Raw genomic sequence first — 18120 nt, 5'->3', positions numbered from 1 at the left:
AGTAGACCTTGCATTCTTCCGCTCAACACTTGGTGGACCTACTAGTTGATCCAGGGGTTCTTACTGACCACTACTACCTAACTAAGGTTGTTGACCAGGATCTTGTTTTGACCTGTGGATTTTCTTCTCATCTCATCCAGGATGCCAGCTGCAGCTGGGGATGGCATCAGCGAGTCTCCCCCAAGGTTCCTGCTTGGGGAGAAGCCCCCAGTGCAAATTGAGGATTCCTTCCTGCCATCCTGCGTGAGCAACGTGTCCCGGGATACCCTGCGCAACTTCCAGCACACCAAGAGAGTGGGCAACTACCTGATCGGAAGGAAGCTGGGAGAGGGCTCCTTTGCCAAAGTCAGAGAAGGGCTACATGTGGTCACTGGAGAAAGGGTAAATCAGACCCCGTGAAAAGGGTTGTCCTATGTCGGAATGTATTGCTGAGGGTGGGGGTTATTATTAGTTAGGAATATGAAATATATTGCCTTGTAGAGAATTGATTCCAAAATGCTCAAGAATGAACAAATACATTGTGGCGTTGCTATCTATCTATATATATATATATATATATATATATAAATTGCAGTAGTCTTCAAACTGTGGTCCTCCAGATGCTGCAAAACTACAACTCCCACCATGCTGGGAGTTGTAGTTTAGCAACATCTGAAGGGCCACAGATGTTCGATAATATTGATCCACTATCATGAGTAATTTTAACTTTGGTAACAAAGTTGTTTAAAATATACTGTACTATGTAAGCATATGTAAAACATATACAGTATGTCTGTCTATCGCAGTGGTCTCCACACGTTGCAAAACTACAACTCCCAGCATGCCCAGACAGCATTGATATTGATCCACCATCATGAGTTATGTAAACTGTGATAACAAAGTTTTTATAACATATACTATGTAACCATACGTAAAACATTTTCTATCTATCTATCTCATTATCTATCTATCTATCTATCTCATTATCTATCTCATATCTATCTATCTCATTATCTATCTATCTATTTATCTATCTATCTATTTATCTATCTATTTATCTATCTCTCATTATCTATCTATCTATCTATCTATCTCATTATCTATCTCATTATCTATCTCATATCTATCTATCTATCTCATTATCTATCTATCTATTTATCTATCTATCTATCTATCTATTTATCTATCTATCTATCTATCTATCTATCTCATATCTATCTATCTCATTATCTATCTATCTATTTATCTATCTATATCATTATCTATCTATCTATTTATCTATCTATCTCATTATCTATCGATCTATCTATCTCATATCCATCTATCGCATATCTATCTATCTTTTTCTCTCACATCTATCTATCTATCTCATATCTATCTATCTATCTCATATCTATCTCATATCTATCTATCCCATATCTATCTATCTATTTATCTATCTATCTATCTATCTATATATTTATCTATCTATATATTTATCTATCTATCTATTTATCTATCTATCTCATATCTATCTATCTCATTATCTATCTATCCATCTATCTATCTCATATCTATCTATCTATCTATCTATCTCATATCTATCTATCTCATTATCTATCTATCTATCTATCTATCTCATTATCTATCTATCTATTTATCTATCTATCTCATTATCTATCTCATATCTATCAATATATCTCATTATCTATCTATCTATCTATCTATTTATCTATCTATCTCATTATCTATTTATCTATCTATCTATCTCATATCTATCTATCTCATATCTATCTATCTCATTATCTATCTATACATCTATCTATCTCATATCTATCTATCTATCTCATTATCTATCTCATATCTATCTCATTATCTATCTATTTATCTATCTATCTCATTATCTATCTATCTATCTCATATCTATCTATCTCATTATCTATCTATCTATTTATCTATCAATATCATTATCTATCTATCTATTTATCTATCTATCTCATTATCTATCTTATATCTATCTATCTCATATCTATGTCTCAAATCTATCTATCTTTATCTCATATCCATCTATCTATCTATCTCATATCTATCTATCTATCTCATATCTATCTATCTCATATCTATCTCATATCTATCTCATATCTATCTCATATCTATCTATCTATCTATCTATCTATCTATCTATCTATCTGTGAAATCTACTCCTGCATTGTGTATATCATACATTACACAGCATTTAATGAATATCTTTATTGCACATTTATGTATGAACTCTATTATGAACGTTATAAAAGTTTATTCCCAATTAATATGATTTAGACATAGATTTTTCATGATCTAATGATTTAAAATAAGTTTCCAGGAATCATCAGACTTACAAATATTTTGAAATATTTTCTTATATTTACTTGGTACGGTTATCTCTACTGCTTAATCGAGTATATTTAACCGGTTATTGCATCGGACGGATTCCCTTAGTTATATGGACCCCTGTGTTGCGTATACAACTTATTTTCCGAAAAAACTAAACCAAAACAAGCCTGCACCTTTTTGCACCAGCAGAACCATGTTGATAGATATGGCATATGTTATTATAAATGAAGTGTAATACCATTGGGTAATGCATCAGTAGTAATGAATATCCCCGCAGCATACTAGGGTATATTTCTGAACACTGGTATATAGGGTAATACCCATAGAACTGTCAGTGGAAAAGCCATTTCAGATACACAGTATACAGTAGGATCGGACTATCAGATTTCAATGTTTGCAATTTTTCTTCCTGTCACTTTGAAGTCTATGAAATGTCAATCTTAATCCTTTCAGTACTTATGAGCTTCTGAAGTTAAGGTTGTTCTTTTCTGTCTAAGTGCTCTCTGATGACACGTGTCTCAGGAACCGCCCAGTTTAGAAGAGGTTTGCTATGGGGATTTGCTTCTTAACTGGGCGGTTCCCGAGACACGTGTCATCAGAGAGGACTTAGACAGAAAAGAACAACTCAACTTCAGAAGCTCATAAGTACTGAAAGTATTAAGATTTTTTAATAGAAGTAATTTACAAATCTGTTTAACTTTCTGGAGCCAGTTGATATATAAAAAAAAGTTTTTTCCTCGATAACCCCTTTAAGTAATGGGTGATCTGGTCCAATATATAGATTATATAGATTTTTCTTCCATAGATTTTAATGGAGAATTACTTTGCATTCTTGCCAACTGCTTTATTAAGAACAAGGATGGGGTACTTCTCTTCTCAGCATCAGTCTCCTGATAAAAGACATTAGGCTAGGTTCACACTGGCATTGTGCTCTGACCCATTCAGGGTCTTTTTTTGTTGTGCTGAACGAACCCAAAACAGGTCAGAGCGCAATGAACACCACGGGTCCTGACAGAGCCCATAGAGTCCGTTAGGGATCCGGTAGAGTTGAGCGGAGAAAAAAATAGGACACGCGCTATTTTCTTTTTTCGCTCAACTCCCATCGTTCTGACTGAGCTTCATTTACCAGAGCACAATGGCAGTGTGAATGAGGCCTTAGTATGATAAGTCTTTAAAGTTACTACGAAAACAAAAAGGACAAGAGCGCTTCCATGTGCAGGATCATCTAAAGCAATATAGTGCAAATGGGTGAGTATTAAGCAATGGAGAGGCATAACACTCAAAGAGTGTAACAGAGACCGCTGGTGAGGTTTCCAGGCTGCCGAAGGCTTCCCACACCGGGAGGGCGTGTATACGATCAAAGACGAACACAATAGGGATTTAGGGAAGTATTCCCGCGCTGCCAAATCTCCAGGTAAGGAAAAATCACTGTTGTCAAATTATGGTTTTTCTTGAACACACACACAACGCGTTTCAAGGCTGAGTTAGACTTTTCATCAGTCACCTGATGAAAAGGCTAACTCAGCCTTGAAACGCGTTGTGTGTGTTCAAGAAAAACCATAATTTGACAACAGTGATTTTTCCTTACCTGGAGATTTGGCAGCGTGGGAATACTTCCCTAAATCCCTATTGTGTTCGTCTTTGAAAGTCTTTAAAGTTGGCTATCTTCATTGGCAATAGATACGAGGCGGATAAAGATAGATACATAGATAGATTTGTAGACAAAGAGAATGCTGTCACTGGTATTCTCCTCCTGTCCATTGATACTGTCTCCCTGATACCTGTCTAATGAATTAGCATCAAGCCTGGGAATACCAATCCCCTAGCTTTGGTCTCCGGGATTCTTTAGGTGGTCCCTTTCTAAGAGGAAGTGCCTCCGGCTATAATAACATATCTCATGCAACCTTTAACATTGGACACCTGGTTAACAAAAGACGGTGAAACAATGCCCCAGTGGCAACTGTGTTATTAAGTAGCTGAGTTAAATAAAGATCAAGATAGGCCAGTGATCCAGTGTGTCCTGTATTCATGGACCCCACCTTTTAAAGGCCCTTACAACTTTTTGAAAACTTTGTTCCCCCTCCCCCATTATACGGTATGCATCCCACCCATCATTTGCATCCATTACCAGTTTGATGATAGAGTTTAGGAGTCTTTTGTGCAAGAACATCTTCACCTTTGGTGAACTTTTCCATTAGATGTTGGGGCATGGCATTACCAGTCATTTCCTAATTTAATTCTATTACTTAAAGGGGTACTCCGGTCCTGAGACATCTTATCCCCTATCCAAAGGATAGGGGATAAGATGTCTCACCACGGGGGTCCCGCTGCTGGGGACCCCCGCAATCTTGTATTCGCCACCCACCTGTTTGAGCTGCATGCCGCGGTGCCAGCTCACAAACAGCCGGGTGGCGACCACGGGGCCGGAGTATTGTGACGTCACCACCGCCCCCGCTATGCAAGTCTATGAGAGGGGGCGTGACGGCCTTGACGCCCCCTCCCATAGACTTGCATAGCGGGGGGTGACATCACACGGGGCTGAGTCTTGAGTCGTGATGTCACGATACTCCGGCCCCGTGGTCGCCACCTGGCTGTTTGTGAGATGGCACCGCAGCGTGCAGCTCTAACAGGTGGGTGGCCAATACCGGATTGCGGGGGTCCCCAGCAACGGGACCCCCGTGGTGAGACATCTTATCTCCTATCCTTTGGATAGGGGATAAGATGTCTCAGGACCGGAGTACCCCTTTAAATTGCTGCCAGATATAAGTGAAGGGCCTTTGGCTGCCCTTTCTGGTTCTCTTATGTCACCTTTATTCTGTCAATGGAGAGAACAGAGGGGTTGTCATTAAAGGGGTACTCCGGTGAAAAACTTTTTTTTTTAAATCAACTGGTGCCAGAAAGTTAAACAGATTTGTAAATTACTTCTATTAAAAAAATCTTAATCCTTCCTGTACTTATTAGCTGCTGAATACTACAGTGGAAATTCTTTTCCGTTTGAAACACAGAGCTCTCTGCTGACATCATGAGCACAGTGCTCTCTGCTGACATCTCTGTCCATTTTAGGAACTGTCCAGAGAAAAAGGAAATCCCCATAGCAAACATATGCTTTTCTGGACAGTTCCTAAAATGGACAGAGGTGTCAGCAGAGAGCACTGTGCTCGTGATGTCAGCAGAGAGCTCTGGGTTTCAAAAAGAAAAGAATTTCTGCTGTAGTATTCAGCAGCTAATAAGTACTGGAAGGATTAAGATCTTTTAATAGAAGTAATTTACAAATCTGCTTAACTTTCTGGCACAAGTTGATTTAAAAAAAAAAAAAAGTTTTTCACCAGAGTACCCCTTTAACACTCTTCTATCATTCACTGAATACTGTGGCCAAAAATGGTAACTGTATTGTACTATTGGCACCAGGCAGTGCATCTCCTGGTAATTTGATTTCCCCACAGCTGCTCTTACCCGGAGCTTGAATCTCTTGCTCATAAACAATGGAAATTTTAAAGGGGTACTCTGGTAGAAAACAAATGTTTTCAAATCAACTGGAGCCAGAAAGTTATACAGATTTGTAAATTACTTCAATTTAAAACTCTTAATCCCTCCAGTACTTATCAGCTGCTGTATACTACAGATGAAGTTGTGTGGTTCTTTCCAATCTGACTACAGTGCTCTCTGCTGCCACCTCTGTCTGTGTCTGAAACTGTCTAGAGCAGAAGAGGTTTACTATGAGGATTTTCTCATTATCTGGACAGTTCCTCTCATGGACAGAGGTGTCAGCACTGTGGTCAGATTGGAAAGAACTACACAACTTCCTCCTAGACTTTGAAATAAGTTTACAAATCTGTTTAAAGGGGTATTCCAGGCAAAAACTTTTTTTTATATATCAACTGGCTCCGGAAAGTTAAACAGATTTGTAAATTACTTCTATTAAAAAATCTTAATCCTTCCAATAGTTATTAGCTTCTGAAGTTGAGTTGCTGTTTTCTGTCTAACTGCTCTCTGATGACTCATGTCCCGGGAGCTGTCCAGCTCCTATGGGGATATTTTCCCATCATGCAAGAGATATTCTCCCATCATGCACAGCTCCCGGGACGTGACATCATCATTGAGCAGTTAGACTGAAAACTTCAGAAGCTAATAACTATTGGAAGGATTAAGATTTTTTAATAGAAGTAATTTACAAATCTGTTTAACTTTCCGGAGCCAGTTGATATATAAAAAAAGGTTTTTGCCTGGAATACCCCTTTAACTCTCTGGCACCAGTTAATTTTAAAATTATAATTCCACTGGAGTACCCCTTTAAGATAGGTGCCCCCAGGGCCCTAGAAACACTTGCCCTAGGTCTTTTACACACAATCAATCGCCCCCTAATATGTATCCATGCCCCCCCAGACTACTTTTTGAGGTCAGCTATAGAGATGAGCGAACTTACAGTAAATTCGATTCGTCACGAACTTCTCGGCTCGACAGTTGATGACTTATCCTGCATAAATTAGTTCAGCTTTCAGGTGCTCCGGTGGGCTGGAAAAGGTGGATACAGACCTAGGAGACTCTTTCCTAGGAATGTATCCACCTTTTCCAGCCCACCGGAGCACCTGAAAGCTGAACTAATTTATGCAGGAAAAGCCATCAACTGCCGAGCCGAGAAGTTCGTGACGAATCGAATTTACTGTAAGTTCGCTCATCTCTAGTTAGCTATATAGGACAGCTATTTGAGGTCAAACATATTCAATCCTGTTGTATAATTGAAATTATAGAAAATTTAATTAGAAACTCTTTTCACGCATGAGGCACCATTAAGTAGGCCAAGGCTGAACAAAGACGCTTCCCACCAATAACACTTCTTCCACATGACCTCTTCTCCATGAATATTACTAAAAGAGTGAGAACGAGTGTCAGCGATACCTTGCTATTGCAGCTCATGTTTCTGGCCCCCAGGGGAATTTTTGGGATCACAGAAAGGTTGCAGATTCAGGTTGGGAAGGTTTTGAGCTGCTCGGGGGTCTTGGTTTTCTTACGAGTTCATTCTCTTGTTTTGTTGTGTTTTTTTTTTATGAACTGGATAATCCCATGAGGGCACATCGGGGAGTGTTTGTGGGATCTGTAGAGATAGTAGCTGGATACAGCAGGGGGTGCATCTTGATTGTATAATTACCGTATTTTTCGTCCTATAGGACGCACCGGCGTATAAGACGCACCCAATTTTTAGGGGCAAAATCAAAAAAAATAAAGATTTTGAACCCAATAGTGGTCTTCAACCTGCGGATCTCCAGATGTTGCAAAACTACAACTCCCAGCATGCCCGGACAGCCGTTGGCTGTCCGGGCATGCTGGGAGTTGTAGTTTTGCAACATCTGGAGGTCCGCAGATTGAAGACCACTGCAGGAGGAGGTAATACTCACGTGTCCCCGCCGCTCCGGACCCGTCACCGCTGCCCTGGATGTCGCTCCATCGCTGTCGCCGTGTCCCCGTCGCTCCGGAACGTCTCTGCTGCCGGCCGGGTATCCTTGCTCTCCGTCGCCGCCATCACGTTGTGACGCACGTACGCGACGACGTGATGACGAGGAAGGAGAGCGCCGGCCATACAGGGGATCCCTGAACGGAGAAGACACAGAGGAGGCAGGTAAGGTCCCTCCCGGTGTCCTGTAAGTACTAACCCGGCTTTTCAGTCGGGCTGTTCGGGACCGCCGTGGTGAAATCGCAGCGGTCCCGAACAGCCCGACTGAACAGCCGGGTTAGTGTCACTTTCCCTTCAGACGCGGCGGTCAGCTTTGATCGCCGCGTCTGAAGGGTTAATACAGGGCATCACCGCGATCGGTGATGTCCTGTATTAGCCGCGGGTCCCGGCCGTTGATGGCCGCAGGGACCGCCGCGATAGGGGTGTATTCGCCATATAAGACGCACCGACTTTTTCCCCCCAGTTTTGGGGAAGAAAAAGTGCGTCTTATATGGCGAAAAATACGGTAACTAAGTTTCTTAATATATTATATATAGTCAATGTTATGATTCGGTCCTTGAGTTGAGAGGTGTTGTAAATTGCCTGGGAGTTTAGTCAAATAGTTCTTCTAGTGACGTGATATAATTGTCTATACCAACTGGTTTGACGAACTTAACCCCCACAATATGTGATTTACAGAGTTGAGCATACACATATATTATTATTATTATTATTATTAACCAAACTTTGACAGGACCAGCTGACCATCCTAGTAACTGTTTCCCAACCAGGGTGCCTCCAGCTGTAGCAAAACTACAACTGCCAGCATGCCCCGACAGCCAAAGGCTGTCGGGGCATGCTGGCAGTTGTAGTTTTGCTACATATTTGTAAATTACTTCTATTAAAAAAATCTTAATCCTTCCAGTACTTATTAGCGGCTGTATACTACAGAGGAAATGCTTTTCTTTTCGTATTTCTCTTCTGTCACGACCACAGTGGTTCTCTGCTGACCTCTGCTGTCCATTTTAGGAACTTAATAGATTGGGGGGGGGGGGGGGGGTATGCCTGGCTACTGCAGCTCAGTTCCCTTTCAAGAGAATGCCTGGTGACTGAGAATAGGCCATCAATTACTTTTGTCTGCAAACCCATCTATTGGGAATGTGAACAGTCTATGGCCTGGCACAAATTATTTCAATGACCATGGTTTAGTCCAGGAAGAATGAAGGGGGAGGGGGAGAATGAAGTGGCACAGGGGGCGGAGCAAGGGGGAAATGAAGTGGCACAGGGGGCGGAGCAAGGGGGAATGAAGTGGCACAGGGGGCGGAGCAAGGAGGAATTAAGTGGCACAGGGGGGGGGGCAAGGGGGGGGAATGAAGTGGCACAGGGGGGGGCAAGGGAGAATGAAGTTGCACAACAGGTGAATAAGGTGACACGGGGGGCATAAAGTGAAACGGGGGATCAAGAGGTGGTGAAGTCACATGGGGAGATGAAGTGGCACAGCTGGGGATCAAGGGGGAGAATGAAGTGGACACGGGGTGATAAAGAGGGCAAAGGAATTAAATGGTATGAGGTGGGAATGAAGGGGGTGATGAAATGGCACAGGGGTTGATCAAGGGAGGGGGGAGAATGAAGTGGCGCAGGGGGCGGAGCAAGGGGGAATGAAGTGGCATGGGGGGGCAAGGGAGAATGAAGTGGCACAACAGGTGAATAAGGTGACGCAGGGGGGCATGAAGTGACACAGGGGATCAAGGGGTGGTGAAGTCACATGGGGGAGATGAAGTGGCACAGCTGGGGATCAAGAGGGAGAATGAAATGGGCACGGGGTGATAAAGAGGACAAAGGAATTAAATTGTATGAGGTGGGAATGAAGGGGGTGATGAAATGGCACAGGGGTTGATCAAGGCGAGGAAAGAAATGGCACCGGGCAGTAGTAGCAGCCTGATATCTCTAACACTGGTATCTTGACTTTGTATGAAGCATGGCGTGATACGTGCAATAGACGGTACGACGAGGGGTGTGTCACCAAATTATACACGTCTAAATAAGGTGTCACCAACATATAAAGTTTTGAGAGCTCTGGTTGATCCATAGAATAATCCCAAAGTTGATGTGAATTTTGTGCCATTAGGAACGGCATTAAAGGGGTTGTAGACTCTTCGAAAGACGTTCTTGGAGACCATGTTAAACTAGTAGAGAATTATCCCAAATCCTGAAAACATGACCTGTTGGGGATACTTGGGGACAGCACTTGGGGAACAATGATCGAGAATACTAAACCCCCTGAAGAAACCCATGTTGGACAAGCTGGTATATTGTGCAGGTTGTTTTCACGTGCAGTGAATAAGCAGGTGTATAAACCTTTTAGCCTGGTTTTCCTTTAGACGTCGAGATCATCCAATTTTACTAATACATTTTATAGTCCCGGGTAATATATTATGTGATTACTGATTACCCCTTAGAGACCCAGCTTTAATAATCTTACCTTCCATCATGTATACAAGATTCTTATCATTTATACAAGAGCATCCAACGGGCCAAGTCCCAGCGCGTCTCTCAAGCCCAAATGCTTTTAAACCTTTCAGCCCTTGTTATTTGTTGAAGTATTACAGATCCTCTGGCAGCCGTACTCACCTTGCCAGTAATCCTGCACCTGGGAAGACTTAAATTTGGTGTATACTCCAGTCGGCCTATTATTTTCTTAAAGAAAACCCAGGATAATGCTTTAATATGGGTCACAAGTTCAAGAACATATAGGATGAAGAGCGAGACGTAATTATCACCCTGTTAACATTTCGAAGGAACGCGGTCACATGGAGATGTGGAGCAGAACTGGGTTTGGCCGGCTGTTTCTTTTCTATTTTTTGTTATATACGTTTGTTCACTTGTGAATGGAACTTTTCTATTGTCCATGGTTGTACCCATAACTTGGCCAATACAGGGGTTTATATAGTAGGTGCTAGTTGGACTAAATGATCATCTCCACGTGATAGAAATGCATTACATTGGTCACATTTATCAGCCATGCCTCATTTGTTTCCCTTGGTAGTTCTTTCACTATTAACCTCAATCAGCTGAGAACATTCCATTTGGTGCCAATAGATACGTTCACTTGTTGGATTTTTCATGGAAGAATTATTTCCACTATAAGGGTCAGTTCACACATCCTTATTTTTGCTGCAGATTTGAAGTCAATGGTCAGCAAAATTTGCAGCAAAAATAAGGATGTGTGAACTGACCCTAAGGGTAGTGTCATACACAGCGCATCTGCAGTGTATTTGATGCTGCGGATGTGTTGCCGGCAGTCACAGAGCGTACAGTATTCTACTTTTCCCTGAGAGGCCACCATTCATGTTGGATATTGCTGACTAAATTGTTGGGTTTAGCTGACACATATCTAATATGTACGACTAATTTAACAGCATTACGTTGGATTGTTGGGCTGGCAGTTGCAGTTGTTATAGTTATATGATCCTGTGAAATTGGCCTATGACATGCAATGCTACCCATGAAACCTATTTTGTCTTAGCTAGATCCAAAAATATTGATGTATATATCTCAATGACTCGGGACATTTGGGTTTAGCCTAATATTAAAATAGCTGGACCTCTACACCTTCTCCTAAACATGTTGGTCATTTGCTTCCACCTACAGAGTAAGACTAGTTCCACATGGCCAAATCCACATTACTAAATCTCCATATGCCCACCTTTAAAGGGGTACCCCTGTGGAAAACTTTTTTTTTTTTTTAAATCAACTGGTGCCAGAAAATGTAACTTCTATTAAAAAATCTTAATCCTTTCAGTACTTGTTAGTGGCTGCATACTACAGAGGAAATGCTTTTCTTTTTGGATTTCTCTTCTGTCACGACCACAGTGCTCTCTGCTGACCTCTGCTGTCCATTTTAGAAACTGTCCAGAGCGGGAAAAAATCCCCATAGCAAACATATGCTGCTCTGGACTGTTCCTAAAATGGACAGCAGTGGTCAGCAGAGAGCACTGTGGTTGTGACAGAAGAGAAGTCCAAAAATAAAAGCATTTCCTCTGTAGTATACAGCCCCTAAAAAGTACTGGAAGGATTAAGATTTTTTTTAATAGAAGTCATTTACAAATGTGTTCAACTTTCAGGCACCACTTGATTTAGAAAAAAATAAATAAAAATAATAACTTTTCCACCGAAGTACCCCTTTAACTTTAGGAGGAGGCACTGAGTCTTGGTGGGGCACACTTAGGGTCCTACCTTGACCGATCCTCTTTAACATAGCGTTTTGTATCCCTTTTTAGCAGGCTTTTTCGGAACTGATTTATTCAGCGTGACAGTATTTGACCTCACACAATCCATTTCTTCCAATTATTTTGTCCTGTTCTTTGCAATGTTGTCTCTGTGTCCCAGGTTAACTAAATCTATGTTGAATTCTGTTTTGAGCACCTTTTCTTCTAATGGTTTCTATAAATACTGTAGATGTTTGATGCGCACATTTCATTGGGTGACTAAGAATAGACTCAGACCTGGGAATGTAGAATACTTCTGTAAGCGTGGCATTACCTATTAACTGTTTATTCTAGACAACTTGTCTCCTGCCCGTCACCACTAGTGTTGAGCGGCATAGGCCATATTCGAATTCGCGAATATATGGACGAATATTCGTCATATATTCGCTAAACTCGCATATTCGTAATATTCTCGTTTTATTTTCACATATACGAAAATGCGCGTATGCGAAAATTAACATATGCTAAAATTAGCATATACAAAAAATTTGCATAAGCAAACATTTGCATATGCAAAAATTTGCATATGCTAATTTTCGCATATGCGAAACTTCGCACCCCAGTCTCACACAGTAGTATTAGAGCCTTCTTTACACCCCACAAGCTGGAAGCAGAGAGGGGTGATCACTGTGATGTGTACTGAGAAAAAAACAAACGAATATTAGTAATTACGAATATATAGTGCGATATTCGCGAATAAATTTCGCATTGCGAATATTCGCGAGCAACACTAGTCACCACAGATGTAGAGATCCTATTCTGGTAGAGATGACATTCATTAAGCCTCTTTTGTATTCTCATCTAAATTCTCAGTGAGTTGCGTCTGCAGTACAAATAATACATAGAGCAGTGGTCCCCAAACTGTGGCCCTCCAGATGTTGCAAAACTACAATTCCCAGCATGCCTGGACAGCCGTAGGCTGTCCAGGCATGCTGGGAATTGTAGTTTTGCAACATCTGGAGGGCCACAGTTTGGGGACCACTGACAGAGGATTATCTTTTTGATTTATAATATATACATATGTATAAAATGTGTGTGTATGTAATATATATATATATATATATATATATATATATATATATATATATGTAATATGAAAAATAAAATATAATTCTGCTCCATAAAACCCATATACCCACAGACCCTCCGGATTTTGTTTGGGGTACCAGCACCTAGATTTAAAGTTAAACAGATTTGTAAATGACTTCTATCAAAAAAAGAAAAAAAAAATCTTTACCCTTCCAGTACTTTTTAGCAACTGTATGCTACAGAGGAAATTCTTTTCTTTTTAAATTTCTTTTTTGTCATCTCCACAGTGCTCTCTGCTGACACCTGATGGCCGTATCAAGAAACTGTCCAGAGCAGGAGAAAATCCCCATGGCAAACCTATGCTGCTCTGGACAGTTCCTGACACGGACAGAGGTGTCAGCAGAGAGCACTATGGACAAGACAAAAAAAAAAAAAGAAATTCAAAAAGAAAAGAATTTCCTCTGTAGCATACGGCTGCTAAAAAGTACTGGAAGGGTAAAGATTTTTGAGTAGAAGTCATTTACAAATCTGTTCAACTTTCTGGTACCAGTTGATTTAAAAATTTTTTTTTTTCCACTGGAGTACCCCTTTAAGACTCAACTCATACCAAGATGTCTATCTTGCACCACCTAGAGCACCCAGCACCCAGGATACATGCCCACCAGACCAGCCACAAATTTGCTGCCCATTACTTTAATATTAGCAATAATTTTACATGCAGATGGTTTTCTGAAATCTCCATCTATCATGTTGTCCATCTGCCAGACCCCCATAGTTGTAATGCTATGACTTGAAAAGTGTCTGCTTTGGCTGAGTTGCAGTGTTTTGTCTACCTTTTTGTTTTTTTTTATTTCTTTTTATCCTGTATCCTGATAGATGAGACGACCCATCACTCAAGTGTCTTGTAAAAACATATTCTGTGCGTGTATATTTAGACATGTGCAAGAGCGTCCTTGATGGGCAGCCAAAATGTGTTCCCTAGACCACTCTGGTTATGTTAAATAGTTTGCATTTTTTTAAGCAAAATGTATAGAAAAAAACCTCTATAAACAAACTAGAGGCCAAGATTTGCTGCATGTATAAGACCAGCATTGTATCACCCTACTAGCGTTGGTTGTATCTCCAGGAGCATTAAACTACATCTATTGGTACATTTTCCACTTTTTACCTGTGGTAGTTTATTCCACATATCGTATATACTCGAGTATAAGCCGACCCGACTATAAGCTGAGGCCCCTAATTTCACCCCAAAAATCCAGGAAAAGTTATTGACTCGACTATAAGCCTAGGGTGGGAAAAACATCATCCCCCCCATGTCATCTTCCCCACTGTCATTATCCAGACCCCCATCATTAACACCCCCATCACCCCCCCTTCATCATCACCACCTGTCATCATCCCCCCCCTTTATCATCACCCTGTCATCAACCCCGCCCCCCTTCATCATCACCGCCTGTCATCCCTTCATCAGTGGTCTTCAACCTGCGGACCTCCAGATGTTGCAAAACTACAACTCCCAGCATGCCCGGACAGTCTTCGGCTGTCCGGGCATGCTGGGAGTTGTAGTTTTGAAACATCTGGAGGTCCACAGGTTTAAGACCACTGCGGCCTTCGTCATCATCCAGATCCCCCTTTAGTTTTCTCCTCACCTCCCCTCGGTGGGAAGGAAGGGTGAGCTGGTCCGGGCCATCTATGCTGCAGGGACCGTCCGGTGGGGAGGGTTAGTCGTTCCGGGCTGTCCATCTTCACCGGGAGGCCCTCTTCTCCGCTCCAGGCCGGCCCCGGACTAGTGACGTTGCCTTGACGACGACGCACAGGGACGTCCGTCCCTGCGCATGAACGTTCCTGTGCGCCGTCGTCAAGGCAACGTCACTAGTCCGCGGCCGGCCCGGAGCAGAGCGGAGAAGAGGGCCTCCTGGTGAAGACGGACAGCCCGGAACGACTAACCCTCCCCACCGGACGGTCCCTACAGCATAGATGGGCCGGAACAGCTCACCCTTCCTTCCCACCGAGGGGAGTTGAGTAGAAAACTAAAGGGGGGGGGGGGGGGGGGACAGCCCGGAATGACTAACCCTCCCCACCGGACGGTCCCTACAGCATAGATGGGCCGGAACAGCTCACTCTTCCTTCCCACCGAGGGGAGGTGAGTAGAAAACTAAAGGGGGGGGGGGGGGTCTGGATGATGACGAAGGCCGCAGTGGTTTTCAACCAGCGGACCCAGATGTTTCAAAACTACAACTCCCATCTATGCTGTAGGGACCGTCCGGTGGGGAGGGTTAGTCATTCCGGGCTGTCCCCCCCCCCCCCCCTTTAGTTTTCTACTCACCTCCCCTCGGTGGGAAGGAAGAGTGAGCTGTTCCGGCCCATCTATGCTGTAGGGACCGTCCGGTGGGGAGGGTTAGTCATTCCGGGCTGTCCCCCCCCCCCCCCTTTAGTTTTCTACTCAACTCCCCTCGGTGGGAAGGAAGGGTGAGCTGTTCCGGCCCATCTATGCTGTAGGGACCGTCCGGTGGGGAGGGTTAGTCGTTCCGGGCTGTCCGTCTTCACCAGGAGGCCCTCTTCTCCGCTCTGCTCCGGGCCGGCCGCGGACTAGTGACGTTGCCTTGACGACGGCGCACAGGAACGTTCATGCGCAGGGACGGACGTCCCTGTGCGTCGTCGTCAAGGCAACGTCACTAGTCCGGGGCCGGCCTGGAGTGGAGAAGAGGGCCTCCCGGTGAAGATGGACAGCCCGGAACGACTAACCCTCCCCACCGGACGGTCCCTGCAGCATAGATGGCCCGGACCAGCTCACCCTTCCTTCCCACCGAGGGGAGGTGAGGAGAAAACTAAAGGGGGGGTCTGGATGATGACGAAGGCCGCAGTGGTCTTAAACCTGCGGACCTCCAGATGTTTCAAAACTACAACTCCCAGCATGCCCGGACAGCCGAAGGCTGTCCGGGCATGCTGGGAGTTGTAGTTTTGCAACATCTGGAGGTCCGCAGGTTGAAGACGACTGATGAAGGGATTGACAGGCGGAGAGTTCACTCGAGTATAAGCCGAGGGGGGCGTTTTCAGCACGAAAAATGGGACATGTTAAAGGTATAATGTTTTATGCGTCTCTGGCCTCTCAGATGTTTATAGTTTCTCAGAATTTTTTGGTTGTCTCTGCTAACACTTGTAGGAATTCAGTCCATATGGCGGAAGGGCCTAATGTTATGTAACTGTCCATCTTAAGAATGCTGTTCTAGCTCTTGGCTTGAGGCCCTGTTAGCTGACACATTACATAGACACCTGGAAATCTGTAATCTGGTTACGTAACACGAAGCAGGTAACCGTCATAGGAGAAGACATAAGCCTCTTGATGAATCGCTTCCTCATCATCTTGTTCGGGATTAATTCCATCATCCTCGACAGTCTTGCTATAGTTCATGTTTACTCTGGACGGGTAAGTACACCTCTCCAGCCACCCCTTGGCAGATTCTCATTTTCCTCCCCAAGAGACTAAAGAAACACGTACTTGACAACAAACTCAACATTGATTCAAAGATGTAAGACTTCAAAAACTGAATGGGATTTTCTGTCTTAAGGATCTTTTAGATGTCTCTTACAGAAAAGTACGGCCTTAAAGGGGTACTACCGTGGAAAACTTTTTTTTATTTTTTTAAATCAACTGGTGCCAGAAAGTTAAACAGATTTGTAAATCACTTCTAATAAAAAAAATCTTAATCCTTCCAGTACTTTTTAGGGGCTGTATACTAAAGAGAAATCCAAAAAGAAATGCATTTCCTGTGATGTCCTGACCACAGTGCTCTTTGCTGACCTCTGCTGTCCATTTTAGGAACTGGAGAAAATCCCTAAAAGCAAACATATGCTTCTCTGGACAGTTCCTAAAATGGACAGCAGAGGTCAGCAGAGAGCACTGTGGTCAGGACATCACAGGAAATGCATTTCTTTTTGGATTTCTCTTTAGTATACAGCACCGAAAAAGTACTAGAAGGATTAAGATTTTTTTTATAGAAGTGATTTACAAATCTGTTTAACTTTCTGGCACCAGTTGATTTAAAAAAAAAAAAAGTTTTCCAAGGTAGTACCCCTTTAATCGTCTTTTAATTTACATCTTTAAAAACTAAACACCATAGTGGTTGGCCATTATACAGAATTCATTTTCATAAACCCTATTAGTAGACGTAGTGCAGAGTGACTCTTGTTCTGGAGGATCTGTCCTGTGCTGCATTACACAGACAATTCGTTGATTTAAAGGGGTTATCCATTTTATATATATATATCAACTGGCTCCAGAAAGTTAAACAGATTTGTAATTTACTTCTATTAAAAAACCTTAATCCTTTCAGTACTTATGAGCTGCTGAAGTTAAGTTTTTCTTTTCTGTCTAAGTGCTCTCTGATGACACGTGTCTCGAGAACCGCCCAATTTTGAAGCAAATCCCCATAGCAAACCTCTTCTACTCTGTGCAGTTCCCGAGACAAGCAGAGATGTCAGTAGAGAGCACTGTTGCCAGACAGAAAAGAACTCAACTTCAGCAGCTGATAGTTATTGAAAGGATTAAGATTTTTTAATAGAAGTAATTTACAAATCTGTTCAACTTTCTGGAGCCAGTTGATATAAATTTTTTATTTTTTTTCCTGGAATACCCCTTTAAACGAGAGTGTAGCAATGCTTACTTTCCACTGTGGTAGAGCTGCAGAGAAAGTAAGAATTTACTAAATTGCCTCAGATTGCTGGGGGTCTCAGCTGGAGAACACTATGGGGGAGATTTATGAAAAGTTGCCCATAGCAACCAATCAGCTCGCTCCTTTCCTTTTTAACAAGGCCTCTGCAAAATGAAAGAAGCGATCTGATTGGTTGCTTTGGGCAACTGGGCAACTTTTCCTTTGCACAGGTCTTGATAAATGTCCCCCATATGTGTTCATCTTATTCTCAAAAGACTGTTAAATGGGTATTCCGGCACTAAGACATCTTATCCCCTATTCAAAGCATAGGGGATAAGATGTCTGATTGCGGGGGTCCTGCCGCTGGGGACCCCCCGCCATCTAGCATGCAGCACCCACCTGTTAGCACTAT

The 18120-nt window shown here is 42.6% G+C and overlaps 1 protein-coding gene across 4 annotated transcripts in view; it reads left to right on the top strand.

Annotated features, from left to right (window-relative positions):
* HUNK (hormonally up-regulated Neu-associated kinase) overlaps positions 1–18120 on the top strand; it is a 114796-nt gene that overhangs the window by 49460 nt on the left and 47216 nt on the right. For 3 of the 4 annotated variants that reach the window (XM_056559497.1, XM_056559499.1, XM_056559498.1), the window contains exon 2: positions 141–381. The exons of the other annotated variant lie outside the window; for it this stretch is intronic. In XM_056559497.1, coding sequence (XP_056415472.1) covers positions 141–381 — 241 coding nt within the window. The remainder of the gene's footprint in view (positions 1–140; positions 382–18120) is intronic. 4 annotated transcript variants of the gene reach the window in all.

This window comes from Hyla sarda, chromosome 2 (assembly GCF_029499605.1).
Source record: "Hyla sarda isolate aHylSar1 chromosome 2, aHylSar1.hap1, whole genome shotgun sequence".
In the NCBI taxonomy this organism is placed as follows: domain Eukaryota; kingdom Metazoa; phylum Chordata; class Amphibia; order Anura; family Hylidae; genus Hyla; species Hyla sarda.
The sequence above is the reverse complement of the archived record's forward strand: the minus strand, read 5'-3'. Positions and strand labels throughout refer to the sequence as shown.